The sequence below is a fragment of the Pinus tabuliformis genome, chromosome J (assembly GCF_031772625.1).
Source record: "Pinus tabuliformis cultivar Carrire ecotype Pingquan chromosome J, CPIR1, whole genome shotgun sequence".
In the NCBI taxonomy this organism is placed as follows: domain Eukaryota; kingdom Viridiplantae; phylum Streptophyta; class Pinopsida; order Pinales; family Pinaceae; genus Pinus; species Pinus tabuliformis.
The window spans coordinates 791,427,027-791,447,046 of record NC_142295.1 but is presented as its reverse complement, the minus strand read 5'-3'; the positions used below and the strand labels follow the sequence as shown (position 1 = coordinate 791,447,046).

The following is a 20,020-nucleotide window of genomic DNA, read 5'->3' as shown; positions in this document are numbered from 1 at the left end:
ATCCTCCTGGAAATGCCCCCAAAGTGTTGGGCTGACCCTTGCTATCCAATCCCTAACTTCCTCGGTGAGCTCTTGGCCCAAGACACCTGTTCTTAAGCTCCATGAAAAACCGCTGAGTGGCCTCTGCGCTGTCCCCTAGCCCAGCAGTTAGAACTGTTGGAATGTTGGCTCAGCTGACTATAAAACTCAGCAAGAATGCTGGTCTATCGCTGCTATCTCAGCTATCTAACTCTCTAGCAAACAATCCGATCTCCACTGGCCTCTATCTCCCTCTGCGTATTCTATCACTGCCCAAAAATACGCACTCCCTGCTTTGCGCTGGTTGGTGGTGCTATGTCACTGCTCTGGAACTCCTGAAATCCTTGTAGAACTGCCTCTCTAGGGCGGGCACGGATGGTCCCCCGAAGTAGAGGTTGAATCTCCCGCTTGAGAGATCTGTGGCTAAACATCTGAGTGAATAGTCAAGTGATTTTGTTTGCAAGATGTATGAATGAATCCCAAAATGAGAGCAACTCCCTCCTTATAACTCCTTGGGCCTCCCTTGCCTCATGTGGCCGCTCCATCCACCTATTTGACTTTCCCTCCAAGCTATTCGAATGGACCAATTCGAATTCCCATGTGGGTGGCCCCCACATTCCACTAGCAACCAAATTAAGTCGAATTGCCTCCCAAGTCCCTAAGTCAAAAATGATTGGTTCTCTTCCTTAGCCAAAATTGTGTAGTAGCACCCTGTTACAAATGTGTTTGAGAAGGGACATGACATTCACCGAAAATACTTGAAAAAGCATGTTTCTAGAAAATAGAGGTATTCTTTTCCATGGTTTATTAAATGTATCAAGTGTGGATAATCATTAGATGAAAAACTTAATTTCAAATCCAATTAGTACCTACTCTTGATACTCTTAGTAAATATACAAGGAGTTAAATTGGAAATGTGATAAAACAATAGTTTTTTTTCTTTCCCCTCCAACAGTATTTACTATTTACCCATGGGGTTGGAACTATCATTTTCAATCCTACAGGTTGAAATTCAACATTTTTTCAAAGGAAATTTTCATAGGAGGGTCATTTTAAACCTTAAATCTCCCCTAATGGAAGAAAGATTGTCCTCTCTCTCCCACACTCTTTGGATTCTACATAGACAAGTTAGGGCATGAATAAATAAAAAAAGTGGGGTTGAATGTTGCAGGTTTTATGAATAAAATCTTACTCAATACAAATGCTGTAATCTTGATAGCCAGAAAACTTCATAGCTTGTAGGAACACTTATTGGTGTTGGCTACCTTTTTCATGGAGATATGGAGGGATGTCAAAAAGGGTGACACTAGGGTGGGGATATTTTCACCATAAAGAAGATAGACCAAATTGAATAAACTTTAGAAAGGAGCATCTTGTGATAATATAAAACTACAAATACTTAGGCTAAAGTAGAGGCCGAATTGCAATTTTTGGACAAGAAAGACACTTCAAGTTGGGTGTAAGATAATCATATTGCTCCATAACAAGTGCTAGGTAAGAAAACAAAGGTATCAGATTCATAATGCTATCATGCTCTCTACTCTAGACATGCATACCATTAGTACTTATACATGGGTGTGAGGTATGAGGACCAAGAAGATGTAGAACTAGATGGAATAAGATTAAGAAGGTGCAGAAACACTTGATAATAGGCTTCCTTAGAATGAAGATAAGCACTCCGTGCAAAATGCTTCTGGTAGAAACAAGTATATATCCAATAGAATTTTAAGCAATAACCAAGTAAGCCATGGAAAATAGAAAGATACCCAACAAGATCCACTAGGAAGACTTGAAAAGGAGGAAAACTACATAAGCCCTGGAATGTGAGTAGCAGCATAGCAATTGGAAAATTCACATACGAGTTATACAGAAATAATCAGTGGGAAATATACTCCAAGAGGAAGCAACGATGGTACATGGACAGCTTCAATTAGCAGGATAAAATAAAAATTCAAGAGTACTTAAAAGTTAAAACTAAACATTCCATGGAGAGAAAAGAAAGTTTTTTCTCAAGTAAGAATCAATACACATAGATTAAGATGTTAAATAAGAATGTGAAAAAGATCAAAAGGATGGGGAAATCGGACATGTTGGGTGTGTATAAAGGGAGAGGTGGAGATGAAGAACAATTCATACTACATTATGAGCCATACAACCATATCAAGCAAGAAGAAAACATAGAGAAGAACTACTGGGATTCAGTGTCCGAAGATGGTTATGTAGAGGACATGGCCAATATAACCCTGAAGATTGTGTGCTTGTTAACTTGTATACAAAGGCATTGCATATATATTAGATGTTCACCCATACTCAGAGTTGTAAAGAAAAGCTTACTCACACTTTCCTGCCAGATGCACTTAACCAAGAAGGGAGTTGTCCTGTCAAATAATTGCTTCCAAGAGACCTAAAAAAATTAAACACATTGCTCTTAACTCTCCACTCTAATATTATTTTATGATCAAAACATTGTAATCAATGGCATTAAATACCATCTGTAAATATAGAAGTTCTACATAGCACTTATTTTTTGATGTGTTTCCCTGATGCATTACTTACAAGTAATTCAAAGAGGTTGCCTTTATTAAGGAATCTGGAATTTGTCCTGTCAAATTGTTAAAGCTCAAATCCCTGCCACATGGAAACATAAATTAAACTTGTGCAAAAACATTAAAGTACATATGGAGTTATGATTCAAATTAGGCTTTTTCAAAACATCAAAGCATAAAATTAAAAGGCTTCGAAATTATCCACATACAAGCAAGTTCAACGCAACAATGTAAAATTGACATTAATTTCTTCTTTAATCTTTTTTTAAATTTGTCTTCAATATGAACCATCTTATCCAACCGCGTAGCAAGTCTGGTAAACTTTCAGATAACCTACTCGTTAACGTTGTTTCTAGTCATGGGCAATTATAATGTATTGCATATATCAAATGCATTTCAATAAAAAAATTGCATTAAGCTGTTACTTCAAATCATTGAAACATATTTCTAGTTGTTAAAAGGTGACTAAGCATGAATAAAATTATTTACTTACTTTCACATTTATCAATGATCATTACAAAATATGCTTAATGTTTATAATTAAAATCTTATTTCAGCTCTAGGTTAATTTCAGTGTGCCTTATCTAAAGAAGTTATTTGTGACAAGATATTTCTTTTGGGTTGGTTTTATAAAAAGATGATCTAATTTGTTTTAAGTCTCCAATTTTGTATCATAGACATGTATTATATAATGAGTAACGAAAGACAATGAACTTTATAGAGGAAACTCTATGAATTTCTTGGATTCCATTGTCTATGCATGTATCAATTGGCATCAAAGTCTCATTTAGTTTCCATTGCAGTTCTTCCTTTATATTTGGCTGTGTATCTACTATCAAGTTCAATCTTTAATGAAATATTTTTTCATGTAAGTTTCTCTTTATTATTTTTTCTTTATTAATTATTTTCTTTTCAAGAAATTAAATCTTCGTTTTCTTCTTTGCAACCTGTTGTCACACAATCTGAAAGGGGTCCTAGGAGGGGTCCCTAAGGGGCAACTACCAGACCAAGTGACAACAATGGGACAAAGACCCACTGTCACCTCAGTCAGTGTCCCCTACTTTTTACAGACTTTCACTGATGGGAGGAGTCTTGGTACAGAGGAAATCACTTGTAAAAATGGGATCAATGATAAGGTATAAAATGATTCCCAAGGCCCATTCAAGAAGAGGCTCAATTAAAGGCTTGATGCAAGGAAGGCTCTCCAAGAAAGACCTGGGATTGAAATCAAGACCTCGGATTGAAATCAAGACCTAGGGCTTGAGATAACACAATGAGGCTAGGTATGCCTAGAGTCAAGATTCCAAGATGATATAGGACCTCTCAAGAAGCTAATTAAGATGGTTTACTTTTTGAAATATGCTCTTGCTATACTTGAGAGAGACTTGGAAAGAAGCCCACACAAGACCTAGGGTTTATGAATTATCGTGGGAGGAGCCCCTCCAATGTACTCACTAGGTCAAGGTGAGAGAAGGAATGGGGTCTTGAATGATTTATTCCAACGAATACCAAGTTTTGCAACCCCTAAGAAGACCACCTTATCCAAGGGAAGAAACAACTAGGTTTCAATCCAAAGACACAACTAGGGCATCAAATTTCTAGAGATTTAACCATGGGAATTCAACCAAACTTGGAGATCTTGTAGAGGAGACACCAGCGCAAATACCTATCCAAATGGTTTTGAAAGATCACCCTCTATAAGATTTCGCAGGAAACCCTAGTTGGTCGTCTAGGAAAAGGGGCCAAAAAGTTTGGAGGAGAGAAAAGAGAAGGAAAGGAAAGGTGACCACCAATTTTGCTTGGACCAGTGCCTAATCCTTGGGCTATGGAGTCTATGATGATTTAAATTTTTGCCAAAATCATCTTCAAGGAGGCCAAAGAGTGATGCCCTAGCAAGCACTCTTCAACAATTACCCACCAAAGTTTTTATGGATTTTCATGGAATAAAGACGAATCCCATCCACTAGGAACATTCATCTATTGCCATACAATGAGTAACATGTGCAATTGCCAATCAAATAACCTTTTACAATGATATTCAACAAAACTAGGGCACAAAAGCATTAATTAATTGCAACAATTCCACACATTAGACATTATTCAAGAGAGATCTTCAACAAAATAACACTTGCAAGATGACAAGAGATATATCCATCCATAGAACAAGAAGTGGCTCCAAGAAAGAACGAAAAATTCAGCCTCCAAGGATATCGAAATGCATCAATACAAGTCTCCAATAGTCACCCAAGAAAAAGTGTGAAATTCTTCAAGAGAATAGATCCAAGTGTGATGATGATGATCTCTCTCAATGGGAGATATCTAAATTTATATGATCCTTTACCCAACTCGAATTAGCCTAAGATGCCCCTAAACATTATTTTAATGTGCAAAACAACACGTCCTTGGTGACAAGCTCATAAAGTGAAGAATAATCCATCCAAAGTGAAGTCGAAATGATGAAATCATGGTGCAGAAGGGTCGTTAAAGGGCCTCATTGAGTCCTCAAGGTGTCATAATGAGAGTCAGGACTCCATGAATGATAGACAAGGGGGTGGCCCCTTGATCTCTAAGTAAAACATCATGTGGTGCTCCAAAGTGGCTCTGGGGCACAACTAGTGGTCTCATGCATCCCCTGATGGAAAATAAGCCTGTAGACTACTCCAAATGAGGGCACGGAAGATTGTGCTCTCCCTCCCATGTCTCAAGGATGAGACAAATCTCCTCTGGGCCTCGAATCAGCTGCCAAACCCTGTATATACTGCTAAGATGGATGGGGGCATTGTCGGTTCAAGTGCATCATCTCAAATATAATGTGGGGCAACGAACAAGTTACTGAAGGCGCTGAGGCTACCCATGGCATGAGATAATGCTCTATCACATGATGGAAACCCATGGCTCTCAACGCTTCCCCTACAAGTGTCAATATGATCCTCTGGTGGGCTTGGGCCCCAGTTAAGTTGCCCAACCCATGATGAAACCACCTGCCAATCCTGTATAAGATCCAATGCGTCTCCTCACCTTCAGATACAATAATTCATTAGTGCATCTAAGTGAATCAAGCTTGTTAGTCAAGGGCAAAAATGAGACTTCATAGTGGGTTTCCCTTCCAAATTTGGGGCTTTGAGCATGTAATGGTGTTACCTCCCTAGGTAGGAGTGGCTAATAAACAACCCTATTAGGTGTTCCCAACCCCTAAAGGGAAGGACATGTCCAAGGTACATCCTTCAAGTGGTAGGTGTCATGTGGATAATGATGAGGTGGATTGGGACACAGGGGTCTCAAGGCCAAATGCCATGGGCTCAAGGGTGGTAATGATGAGGGATGTCCACATATTTGGGTGTATGAATGTAGGAGGGAGCAATTATGGTACATGAGTTACCTCGGCCTTTGTTTTTCCACCCTTTTTCATTTTCCTTTTTCCTTTTATTGATTTTCTTTTATTTTATTGCTTGAGGCTCCAGGGGATGAGAGCATGTTGTGTATGATATAGTAGTGATTACCCCCTTAAGGTGGGGCAGTTCATCGCCCACCAGGGGTTGGGACATGCATGGGTTCCTTAATGATGCAGGGGACACTCATAGAGACCTAGGAACCAGGGTGATGGCCATAATGATAATGGGTAGAGCTCATGTTTGGCTTTTGCTCACATGCTAAATTTTATCGTCCCGACCATCTTTTGCTTCGTTTCAGGCCCAGCCCACGCATGTGGACAAAGGGAGGGGAAGTACCAGAACCTTGTGTACCCAGAGAGGGAAGATAATGAACTAGGGCATGTAATGTGCGGAGGGGAATGAAAAATATGGAACGGGAAAATGGTACCGTGCTACCAAAATCGAGGTTTCCCAACTAGTGCCCATCCTAAAGCTATAAGTTAGTAGGGGAGATCCCACGAGACAAGGGTTGAGGATTACCCCCCAGTTAAGGTAAAGGAACAAGAGTATAGTCGAAACCATTCCTTCTTCCAAGTCACCCACTAATCCATACCCAAGTATGCCAAAGAAAAACAAGCATAAGCACCTGATTACACAATGAAAGACATACCTTTAGGATTGGATGGCCCACCTTCAAGCATACGATCTCAACCGATGGGCGAGGGGACTTATTACTAGCTCAGGGAGCGGAGATCAATGTAATGTCCCTTCCTAAATTATTTTGGAACAGGACTTATTTCTACATTTTGGGGACCAATTTTGGTGAAGACAAGGCCCATTTGATTCTTGATAGAAGACTTAGGAGTTAGAGGCAGGTTATTTTTATTTTATTTTGTTTTGTTAATGATATGTGGGGACCACCCATGATTGATGAATGCCAAGACTCAATGCATGCCAAGATTCAAAGGTCGAAGTTTTATTTGAAGAACTGAAGCGTAAGCCGTAAACAGATTGCCAGTTCGGATGAAAACGCAACCAAGGTTTAAGCATGTATTGCATAGAAAAGCTGAATTGAAACGAGAATTTACGCTATGAAACCGGGCTATCGTAAAATCTAAAAGGCAAAACACTGAGACGTGACCCAGCAAAAGATATGATACGTTATGGCGTAAACCCAAGACACTCTGTGCGATGACGGGTTCGGCGTAAAATGGATCAGCCAGACAGACATACGGTTTCTACAGAAATTACGCAGATGTATAATTTGAATGGCATACAGCTTAAACCCTTAATCTGAAAAAGAAAAACGATTTGATCCAAACAAGAATTAAACGTGAATCAAAAAAAAAAAAGCGCCTTTTCAAATGAATGCACAGCATCGAATAATCCAAAACGAAAATCGATTATCACTTTCTGTCTGCGTGAAAAAGGAGATTCGACCCCGCAATTGAAACACAAATGGTAATTATGGTAGCACCGTTTTATTGCAGCAGAAACAAAAAAAACGGATTTGACGTATACACCGGACAGACAGAAGTTACCCTGATGCTGAACGTAAGTGATTGAGGCGTATCTGCAGGTCGGGTTTGATACGTTGCCAGCAGGGATCGATGATTTAACAGTTGTTTTAATCGATGGCAGATGAAAGCGAAAATTAGCTGACCCACGCAATGTTAAATAGGGTATCAAATGTACCCGGATGCGGGTGGTTATAAAGATAACCAGCAAAGGGCAGCTGGCGTGAATTTAAGAGCTGGTGGGAAGGCCATTCCAGATGGCGATACCAGTCTTTAATGCTATTAAACTCTGAATGAAGGTAACGGCAGCAGGGGAGATGGGTTCGCGTGAGGTGAGCTCCATGGTACTGTACGCCATTGTGTTGGTTTTCGGAATGGCAGATTCCAGAGAATTCCGAACAGAGAGCGCCATTAAGGAGAATCGATTTCAGATCATGGGTGTATGTGATGTTATAAGGCTCTGCGAGGAGCAGAGGGGAGAGAATGTTACTGCCGTTAGCGCGAGTGGAGACAGAGGAATTACCTTAGTTCAGGAGGAGCTCCATCGCGGTAGGACGAGGATTTTGGTAGTGGGTACTCAGAGTTTGACCCAGCAGTTCATTATGGCGCCTAGAAGACGCGGTGTTCCGAGAAGAGGAGGGGTTTTGGGCATCAGCGGAAGGGAGGCGGCCCAAGCAAGGGCAATTCAACCTCTGGCCATGGTTTCTCCACCGTCTTCTCCATCTGAGGAGTCGGACCAGCAAGATAGCCAAATGCACACTTCCAGTTTTACATTTAGGTGCAGAAAAAATCAATCCAAGGTTTCACTGCTTATCACGGTTATTGCAACCGAAGAAGAGGATGATGATTCTGAGAGCCAGGAGGACGATGCAGGGGAGCTGGCACAAGCCAGCATGACGCAAGAGAGGGCGGAACTGGGCAACGATAATCCTCCTCCAGACGCTGCTCATTCTGGCGAGCATGTTCGGGTTATGGGTCAGTCTCAACAGACAGCATTTCCTCCGAGTTCCAGCCAGTTAATGAATGAAGATGCGCATACTCCAGACTTGGACAAAAACGTTTAAGGTGAGCCTTCGCAGGCGAATTTTGAAGTTTTGATTGATGAAAATTGAATAAATTTTGAAGTTTTGGAGGGGTCTCACTCTGTCAGAGATGCCCATTTTTTGTTTTAAGAATAGAGGTGTACCCAGTTCCAGTAGTGTTTCCAGACTTCTGGAATCACCAACCATTTTACCCTCTATCAGTAAAATGGCAATGGCAGCAAGAAGAGAGCAGAGGACAGAGGATCTTTGGTGTCGTAATAATGCTGCTAAGGTTCGGTATGGAGGAAGTCCTAAGGCAACTATTATTTCCATGCTCATTTTCAATGCATCTATTTTTGTAAATCCGAACTTCCAGTTCCGTTGTAATTCAGGCAGCCTTGTGCACCTGTTATGTTTTCCAGATGGAGGGTGAATTTATTCATCCTCAGAGGCCAGTCCCTCTCTGTAAATATTTTTCTTTTTTCTTAATATATTAGCTCAGTCTTTACGTAGAAAAAAAAAAAAAATAGGGTATCAAATGTGCGTTTATACGATAATCATAACCCTTAATGCTGAATGCGTGGAGAATAGTCTGGATAGAAAACGATTTAAATTGATTGGGAAACTTACCTGGGCGCAAATTACCTGGACAGTTGATAGCAGATGGTGGTGGCGTTGAATCGATTTTGCTGATACGATGAAACTGACCAGCGTAACCCCTGAAATCATGACTCCTCTGCGTGAATGAGAGCCTGTTATCGCTTCAACATTTTACGTCTCGTACTGTGCATGCAGATCCGTGGGATTCAAATGGAGAAAAAAAAACGAGTGTGAGGGCAGCAAAATGAGGAGACAGCGCGTGATTCGAAAAACCCAGATTACACAGGCAGGATCCTTTGAAATGTATGGTGCTACACCCCAGACTGCAATTTCAAAGAAGACGAAACCTTATACCTGCAATGAACAAAATCACCCAAAAAATGATATAAGCCTCAAACCAAAACTGAAAACCCTAATGAAAACTTGGATCAGCTGGTTAATGTACAGATTTGGCCCCTTAATAGCCAGATTCTGCAATAAGCACGGAAAATATTTAAAGAACAGAAATTTTAGATTATCACTGTGAAAAACTTCAGAAAATCTCTCATGCATATCAGAAAAATAAACCGAAATGATAGCCCCAGGATCAAATCCAACTGGGCTCAGCAAAAAATGCTTGCGGGAGTTGGCTGGTTCAGCCGAGAACTTCCCCGAACGCCCACAAAATTTCCTTCAATGATGTTTTCTGCACAGCTCAAAACAACCATCAGTAAAGAGAGCAAGAATGCTGCTAGATTTCAGGAAATAATGGAGATACCTGCCATTATTTCAGAAACCCTAACAACACTCAAACCCTAGCAAGTGAACAAGATACCTGTGCTCACAATACTCATAAAAAAAGCTATTATCAATGACTGAAAATAAAATGTGCAGAAACTAAAACAATCTCACAGCATTTTAAGAGAGTAACACCAGCAAAATATGGACCCCAAAGTCTTCTTTTATTAACCAGAAACAGATTTACAAGAGAGCTTCTTCAGTATCAAACTCACAGATCCAATGATCTGAACTGACCCCTAGCACCCTACTTAAAGGAAATGACTCCAACGGCTAGTTCGAGTGATCCATGTAGAAATGATCTCGACCGTTGATGAGGATCAAGACATCTCTTGATCTCATCCGTCGATTTATTCACTTAAAATATTATTATTTTATTAGTTAGGGTTTTTGCTTTTATTTTTTTAATTTTTCATTATTATTTTTTATTTATTTCATTTTTTAATTTTTATTTATTTTATTATTTTATTATTTTTATTCATTTTTTAATTTTTTAATTCATTTTAAAATGGATCATCGAACTAAGCCTTCGGAAACATCACCTAGGACCTAGGACTTAGGACTCATGAGGGGATTTAAAACATTTTTCGACCCTCGGGACACATTACATCATGACTTTTACAATTTACATCTTAAGGGAGAAAACCCCTTTAACATAGACCCTCACAAATCACCCAGTTCTGCGACACAACTATCATCTAGCAGATCAACACACTAGGATTCTCCTAAAATTCCAATGACAAAGTCCATCCCGGCTTTGGGGTCAGGTTTGAAGGAAAACTCTGCCGATCCGTGGATCGGTGAGACGAAAAACCTTCCGGGACGTAGATTATCATCAGACAGTTAGGTCCACCTAGGCAAATTACATACATGACTCATGTCTGCTAACATTATTTACAATTAATACATGCAGACTGGGTTTACAATCAAAAAGATCAGCCTGCTGATGATGGCAGGATGGCACGGACATGCTGATCAGGTGCTGCCCCTTTTTGCCCAAAAAAGGGGGATGTACTGCATGGGTAGTTGACCAGTAGAGGTCAACATCTGGCTCTACTTGGGGACACGTTGCTGCTTGCAGGAATGTGAGAATCCAGAATCTGCATCCATACAACACAAAAATAAGTAGCGTCCATCCAAAAATCATCATATACATTAAGCACAGAAAAGATAAAAGCTCTTCATTTATTGACTATCTAAAGCAGAAATAAAAATGCGGAAAAAACAAGGAGTAGGGTTAGAAATACGATACAAAAAATGCCCCATGGCATCACATGTGTTCAATAAAGTGCATACTGAGCATTTGCCTGCTTTCAGGCAAATCTGTCGGCTGCTTGTCGGATGTGCCATGTCCAATTTTGCATATGGTAGGACTCTTTCCTATCCGAAAATCAAGCTGCTCGCGGTCGTCTGATGCGTCAAATCTTCTTCTCATTTTCTTTCTCTTGCACTTTTTCTTTCTGGCAGGATGAATTATTGATGATCTGGAACTTTCTGTCTCAAAACTATCAGACGAAGTATGCGTGATATGTCTTTCTTTAGCCCGCATCTGATCTTTATCATTCTTAAGTCCATCTTCAATCAACCATCTTTCAACTGAACTAATAACCTCCTCATAATAAGATGGAGCTTGTTGCAACAAATGAGAAGGTTCCTGATCTATTGATGTCATCTGGTTTCTTTCATCTTCCAATTGCTGAAACTTTTGAACCTGTATTCTAATGGCATCCATCTGACTAGAGCATTCATCCCTTATAGCACTGATTTGCATGGCATGGTGTTCTTGCATGTGTTTTATTACTTTATCATTCTTTTCCTTTATGTCTATCAAGCAATGTTGCATGAAATTTATTTCTTCTTTATGATTCGCTTGCATGTCAGCCAACTGATTGTTATGATTGAACGTCATAGAGTCAACTTCCCTATCATGATCAGCTTTCATGGTCACCATATTTTCTTCTAAGACTGACATCTTGCTTTGCATGCTTCTAATTTCTGTTTCATATTTAATTTTCATGGCCTCAATTTCCCTAGCATGCTGATTTTGCATAATCTCTATCTCCCTATTACGTTTTTCAAGGTGGGTGCACAAAGTTCTCACGTCATTGACATAATTAGTTTGATTAGCCTCCATTAGATCTTGTATAATTTTCTTTTGCTCTTCCTTTTTATTGTCATTTGTCCCTGATTTTTCACTATCATGAACTTGGTCTGCGATATTTCCGGTGGATGACACATTCTGATCTTGAAAACTTTCTTCAACAGCTGGATTTTTTATAAGATTACTTTCTTTCGTTTGCACAATTTTAGAGGTAGAAGGCAAACTGTTTGGACTATCATATCTATCTTTAAAAGCATTGAGAATGTCTTGTAAAGAAGTGAAAAAATCATTAGGAAAATTATTAAACCAATTCAAGGCATCACCCTCTAAAGAATGGACAAATAGACGCATCTTGAAATCTTCATGATTATATTGAGGAAGTCTACAATATATGATCATTACACAAGTAAACATGTTTAAATGATGTCTAACAGCGACTGGATCATCACCCGAGAACTTAAATAATTTAGAAATGGCCTCTTTCGGAAGATCATGGAGATTATTAGTAAAATGACTTGGTTTACATGAATAATCCATGATGAACAACAAGGGATCAAATGGATGATAGAAAGAGATTTTTGCTCAAGAAAATTAAGAGATGAGAGAAGTGGAGTCGCCACTTGGACAATGAATCTGATTCTAGGATCCAAAAAGTAACCACAAGAAGATATGAGGAAAGCTTCTTGTCTGGGAAAAATGAGAAAGTGGAGTCGCCACCCAAACAGGAAACAAACCCAAGAAGCGCTGCTGATATGTGATGAAAAGATGCCAAAATATTGAATCTGCCAGCTCAACTGAGAGATGAGAAAGATGAGAAGATGAATGATTGTCGTTTGAAACAACGAGAACAAAGTTTCCTCGGCAACGGCGCCAAAAAATGTTGTCGCACGGATTGACACGACAACGCTCAGACCGGGGGCTATCACTCTGATCCCCGATCCCTCCATTTAAGCCTGTCTCCCGCGGCTAAGGGGGGTAGTCCCTATGAGATGATGAAGACCAACTGTCGACCAGTTGGTTGGGAGACACGAGATACGATATAAAAGCACTTGATGGATTTGATTAATTTAACAGACCAGTGCCTTAAGAGATTGTGGTTAAAACGATTACTTGTTAAATGATATAAAAAATATGGACCATGAACAGTAATCATCTATCATCAGCTAAATCACAATGCTCTTAGAATGACCAAAACGATATCCAGCAATTGAGAATTTTCAAAAAAAGATGAATGCTTTAAACCACCACGAGTCATAAACCATTAACCAGATATCCTCTTCGTATCTCGACTTGAAGATTCAGATCTCAGCATGAAAGATATAACATGAAAAGCCACTCAAACTGGCAAAACTAATTTTCCACAAAATTTTAATATTTTTTTTTTTTTATATATATATATATATTTTATTTTTCAATATTATAAAAATTAAAATTAAAAAATCTAGAAATTTAAAATTTAAAATCTAAATATAACAAAAATCTAAAGCATAAGATAAATCTAAACATTAATTAAAATATAAAACAAACTATATGAATTTTAAATCTACGTTAAAAGGCAAATCTAACAAAACCTAAGATTAAAACCTAATTAACATTTACGCTACCCCCTTTTTTACGCATGATAAAATATAACAGTGAATAGGCTGACGGGCTCAAAAAAAAAAAAACGCGATCAGATAACCTGCAATGAGAATGAAAAGACTGAACCCCGGATTGATGAATGCCAAGACTCAATGCATGCCAAGATTCAAAGGTCGAAGTTTTATTTGAAGAACTGAAGCGTAAGCCGTAAACAGATTGCCAGTTCGGATGAAAACGCAGCCAAGGTTTAAGCATGTATTGCATAGAAAAGCCGAATTGAAACGAGAATTTACGCTATGAAACCGGGCTATCGTAAAATCTAAAAGGCAAAACACTGAGACGTGACCCAGCAAAAGATATGATACGTTATGGCGTAAACCCAAGACACTTTGTGCGATGACGGGTTCGGCGTAAAATGGATCAGCCAGACAGACATACGGTTTCTACAGAAATTACGCAGATGTATAATTTGAATGGCATACAGCTTAAACCCTTAATCTGAAAAAGAAAAACGATTTGATCCAAACAAGAATTAAACGTGAATCAAACAAAAAAAAATGCGCCTTTTCAAATGAATGCACAGCATCGAATAATCCAAAACGAAAATCGATTATGACTTTCTGTCTGCGTGAAAAAGGAGATTCGACCCCGCAATTGAAACACAAATGGTAATTATGGTAGCACCGTTTTATGGCAGTAGAAACAAAAAAAACGGATTTGACGTATACACCGGACAGACAGAAGTTACCCTGATGCTGAATGTAAGTGATTGAGGCGTATCTGCAGGTCGGGTTTGATACGTTGCCAGCAGGGATCGATGATTTAATAGTTGTTTTAATCGATGGCAGATGAAAGCGAAAATTAGCTGACCCACGCAATGTTAAATAGGGTATCAAATGTGCGTTTATACGATAATCATAACCCTTAATGCTGAATGCGTGGAGAATAGTCTGGATAGAAAACGATTTAAATTGATTGGGAAACTTACCTGGGCGCAAATTACCTGGACAGTTGATAGCAGATGGTGGTGGCGTTGAATCGATTTTGCTGATACGATGAAACTGACCAACGTAACCCCTGAAATCATGACTCCTCTGCGTGAATGAGAGCCTGTTATCGCTTCAACATTTTACGTCTCGTACTGTGCATGCAGATCTGTGGGATTCAAATGGAGAAAAAAAAACGAGTGTGAGGGCAGCAAAAGGAGGAGACAGCGCGTGATTCGAAAAACGCAGATTACACAGACAGGATCCTTTAAAATGTATGGTGCTACACCCCAGACTGCAATTTCAAAGAAGACGAAACCTTATACCTGCAATGAACAAAATCACCCAAAAAATGATATAAGCCTCAAACCAAAACTGAAAACCCTAATGAAAACTTGGATCAGCTGGTTAATGTACAGATTTGGCCCCTTAATAGCCAGATTCTGCAATAAGCACGGAAAATATTTAAAGAACAGAAATTTCAAATTATCACTGTGAAAAACTTCAGAAAATCTCTCATGCAGATCAGAAAAATAAACCGAAATGATAGCCCCAGGATCAAATCCAACTGGGCTCAGCAAAAAATGCTTGCGGGAGTTGGCTGGTTCAGCCGAGAACTTCCCCGAACGCCCACAAAATTTCCTTCAATGATGTTTTCTGCACAGCTCAAAACAACCATCAGTAAAGAGAGAAAGAATGCTGCTAGATTTCAGGAAATAATGGAGATACCTGCCATTATTTCAGAAACCCTAACAGCACTCAAACCCTAGCAAGTGAACAAGATACCTGTGCTCACAATACTCATAAAAAGCTATTATCAATGACTGAAAATAAAATGTGCAGAAACTAAAACAATCTCACAGCATTTTAAGAGAGTAACACCAGCAAGATATGGACCCCAAAGTCTTCTTTTATTAACCAGAAACAGATTTACAAGAGAGCTTCTTCAGTATCAAACTCACAGATCCAATGATCTGAACTGACCCCTAGCACCCTACTTAAAGGAAATGACTCCAACGGCTAGTTCGAGTGATCCATGTAGAAATGATCTCGACCGTTGATGAGGATCAAGACATCTCTTAATCTCATCCGTCGATTTATTCACTTAAAATATTATTATTTTATTAGTTAGGGTTTTTGCTTTTATTTTTTTAATTTTTCATTATTATTTTTTATTTATTTCATTTTTTAATTTTTATTTATTTTATTATTTTATTATTTTTATTTATTTTATTATTTTTATTTATTTTTTAATTTTTTAATTCATTTTAAAATGGATCATCGAATTAAGCCTTCGGAAACATCACCTAGGACCTAGGACTTAGGACTCATGAGGGGATTTAAAACAATTTTCGACCCTCAGGACACATTACATCATGACTTTTACAATTTACATCTTAAGGGAGAAAACCCCTTTAACATAGACCCTCACAAATCACCCAGTTCTGCGACACAACCATCATCTAGCAGATCAACACACTAGGATTCTCCTAAAATTCCAATGACAAAGTCCATCCCGGCTTTGGGGTCAGGTTTGAAGGAAAACTTTGCCGATCCGTGGATCGGTGAGACGAAAAACCTTCCGGGACGTAGATTATCATCAGACAGTTAGGTCCACCTAGACAAATTACATACATGACTCATGTCTGCTAAGATTATTTACAATTAATACATGCAGACTGGGTTTACAATCAAAAAGATCAGGCTGCTGATGATGGCAGGATGGCACGGACATGCTGATCAGGTGTTGCCCCTTTTTGCCCAAAAAAGGGGGATGTACTGCATGGGTAGTTGACCAGTAGAGGTCAACAGATAGCACCAATTGACACCTTGGGGGAGAGAGTAGAGCATACACCCATATGGCCATCCATTGATGAGGTTCCAGGAGACACAAATATGTCCACAGTTGAGGAGGTGGCATCTGTTGTTGAGGTATCCATTGATGAGGTATCCGGGGTCGTGACCAAGTTTTCAGGTGATAGCAGCGCACGACAGGATGATGAGGTGTCAAGAGACATCACCACCCTTGATGAGGAGTTGATAGGTACAAAGGCACCCAGATCTACGACAAAGTTGTGGGATGACAGTCACCTACAACAACATGGAAAGCACACAGAGGGGTGTGAGCTAGTCATGGAGGGGCAGTTTGTGACTCATGTTGAGCCCATGGTGGAGGAGAACGAGCAGTCTTCTTTGAGGCCAACCACTGACTTAGAGCAGATAGATGCACAGACCGTCAACAAAGTTGCAGTACTTCCACATAGTAGCTCTCTCTCGGCTTATATAGATGGGGCTTGGAACATTGCTAGACTACCTTTGCACCACGGAGAGAGAGATGCAGAGACCCCCCGACAAATTTTATGTGTTGAACAGGATGGTGGGTTGAGGTGACATGAGTTGTGCAAGGTGCAACACTCGCATGATGGAGGGCTTGTTCTATGTGTTGGAGTTTGTCCATTCGATCCCTCTCTTGGGGTTGGATGGTGAGAGATTCCGAGTTGGTACCCGGTGGAGTGGGCTAGACTCATGGAGATGGTCGTAGTCCAAAGTGAAGCTCAGTGGGAGCTCTCAGACATCGAGGGTACTGGAGGCCCAAGTTGGCATTGGGATCTAGGCGGGGCTTCCTATCCGATATCAGACATGCAGGATGGCTATGGCATTGATGAGGTAGTCAACCCAATGCTTGAGCGCATGCATTCCTTAGGGGAGATCCAGTCAGTGCTAGTGACCTGGTGGTTTGTGAGCAGACTCCATTGGTTGTTTTGGCATGTTGGTTGTGCATGAGGGTGCAAGAAATGCTCGCAAGAGCTGATTGGAGGGGTTGGCATGGGTAGGCCACCGAACCAGATATTGTATGGAGACAATGTTCTCCCATTGAGGTTTAGGACTCAGGGGTCACAAAGGATCGGCATAGCAAAGATATCCCCTCTAGCAGGAGTGAAGTTAGGGTGCTCATGTCTACCAGGATGGACGAGGGGACATGACGCGTGTCATGATGGGGTCACTAGCAAAGTGGCGGACACTTTGGCACATGCGGGATACCATATGTTACAGGGTGGTATGACAGTAGGCAGTGGTACACAAGACTGCAGAGAGTCAGGTCGTAGCATCCAGTGTTATATAGAGGGATGTGGCCTGATGCATACAGACCCAATTCTAGGCCATAACACCCAGTGGTGTGCAGGGCTATGCAGAGAGAAGCAATGGCCTACATAGGAGTATGGAGATGCATGGTGGTATACCAGAGCATGCTAGTTTACATTGTGGGGTAGGAGGAGTGACTCGCATCACATTGAGGACGTGCGGGGAGTGACAAGTGCAAAGACACAGGCAGGACACAAGATGATATAGCCATAGCTGAGGGTATCCAGTGGTGTACAGGGACGTTGCGGCATACAGTGACATGTCGAGGAGTGCAGTGGTACTTGTGTGAAAATATGGAAATTCCAAATCCTACTACAACAACTGAAAACACTTCTTCTATTTGTTAATTTACTAAAACAAATTATTTGCAGTTGTCTAAGGCAAATATCGAAATACATACACTGCAGTCTTCACAAATTAATTAATGCGGAAAACAAATGTAAGGAAAATACTAGCACAACAATAACACATTAATGCAATTTTTTTTGGACAATTGTCCCCGAAAAAACCCAATGTGAGAAAACTGATGCAGCAGATGAGGGTTTCTTTCATTATTCTTCAGTAAAATCTTATGGACAATCTACGGATAGCAGAATAGAAGAAGAATCACTGAGAGAAATTTTGCAAACAAATTTCTCCACACCACAGTGAATTTCTAAAACCTGAGAGGACCCGCTGCCCTCACGCTAGCCACACTGCGTCACCCTCTGTACAGTGACTGTGTTGTCCCTGCATCACTGCCTCTGCGTGGGTGATCTGCATCCCTCTTCTACGTTGCCTCTTCCTATCATTTCCTACACTCTCGACTATTGTTGATACCCTCTCTCTCTCACCTACAACTCACCCTCTGATTCGATTTCCTCTTGTCGAACTTCAGCGAGTGAGAAAATTGATCTACTTGGGAAACTGAGTCTCTTCCTAGTGTATTTCCCAAATGCCCATCGAAGTCCTTATAATCCTCTCGTTGATCAATCAACGGCCCAAATTAGATTCGAATCAATGGATCAGATCATTTTGACTTGATCCTCGTCTTCTTCTAGAAGTTTCTCACCTAGTTTAATTACCAGAAATCAACACTCCCTCTTAGCGAGGAATGTGCTCTAGTAATGCAACATGTTGAAGCATCACCCTGACTCTGTAACATCTCCCTCTGCGCTGCTAATGTCTAACACCACTGCCCACCCACTACTGCACATATGCTGCATCTGTGCTACTGCTATCCTTGCATACTGCTGCCAATTACTGCAACTCCCTCTCATATGTTGTTGCTGCAACTAAGAAACCATTTGTTTCTGCTATTGAAATGGGTTTTGTACCATACCCATATTCTCCCTGAACTGGATGAACTTTGCTCTTCCTAGAGCCTTTATGAATATGTTTGCTACCTGATCTCCTGTGGGGACATACTGCAGTTGTACTGCCCAACGCTGAACACAGTCTCTGATAAAGTAACATTTGATATCAATGTGTTTCGACCGATCATGAAATACTGGATTCTCAAAGAGTTTGATACAACTTTGATTATCGCAGAAAACACTAGTCGCTTCCATCCTCTTCTTGAACAAACTCGCAAGCAGTTTTCTAAGCCATATAGCTTCGCACGTAGCTGTACAGGTTGCCATATATTCTGCTTCTGCTGAGCTCAGAGCTACCGACTTCTACTTCCTATTGCACCAAGAGATCATTCCTGATCCAATTGTGAAGCAATACCCGGAGGTACTTTTCCAATCTACTAAACTACCTGCCCAATCTGCATCTATGAATCCGCTCAATCTGACGTCATCTCCTCGGGTGTATTTCAACCCATATTCGACTATTCCATGCACACATCTAAGAATGTGCCTAGTTGTTGCCCAATGTACCCTTTTTGGTTCCACCATGAACTGACTAAGGTCTTGACAGCGAAACAAATGTTTGGCCTAGTGTTGACCCGATACATGAGCAACCCAATGAGCTGTCTGTACAAGGTGGGGTCCACTTCCTTGTCTCATGATGCATCTATTTTCTTCCAGTTGGTGATCATAGGTGTAGCCATGGGCCGACAATCCTACATTCTGAATCTCTTCAGAATCTCTATAGCATATCCTCCTTGGCCAAGGAAGATCTCCCCATTCTTCTGTCAAACTTCCAACCCTAGAAAATAATGCATCAACCCCATATCCTTCATATCGAATTATGCTTCAAGATTCTTCTTGTCGTCCTTTATGAGCCTAGATGACCCTGTTAGAAATAATTCATCCACATATAATACCAAAATAAGTGGCTCATTCTCCACCATTAGATATTAGAGATTGGGATCAACATCGCTCTTGATGAATCCCAACTGCTGCAAGTAAATATCAATCCAACCATACCAT

General features: G+C 40.3%; 1 protein-coding gene across 1 annotated transcript in view; it reads right to left on the bottom strand.

The window, feature by feature from the left end:
- The window catches only part of LOC149229094 (putative LRR receptor-like serine/threonine-protein kinase At1g56140), a 412,674-nt gene that overhangs the window by 135,424 nt on the left and 257,230 nt on the right, over nt 1-20,020 (bottom strand). The window contains exons 12-13 of the mRNA XM_089378460.1: nt 2,575-2,646; nt 2,357-2,422 (exon numbers count right to left, since the gene is read on the bottom strand). Of these exons, the coding sequence (XP_089234586.1) occupies nt 2,357-2,422; nt 2,575-2,646 (138 nt within the window). The remainder of the gene's footprint in view (nt 1-2,356; nt 2,423-2,574; nt 2,647-20,020) is intronic.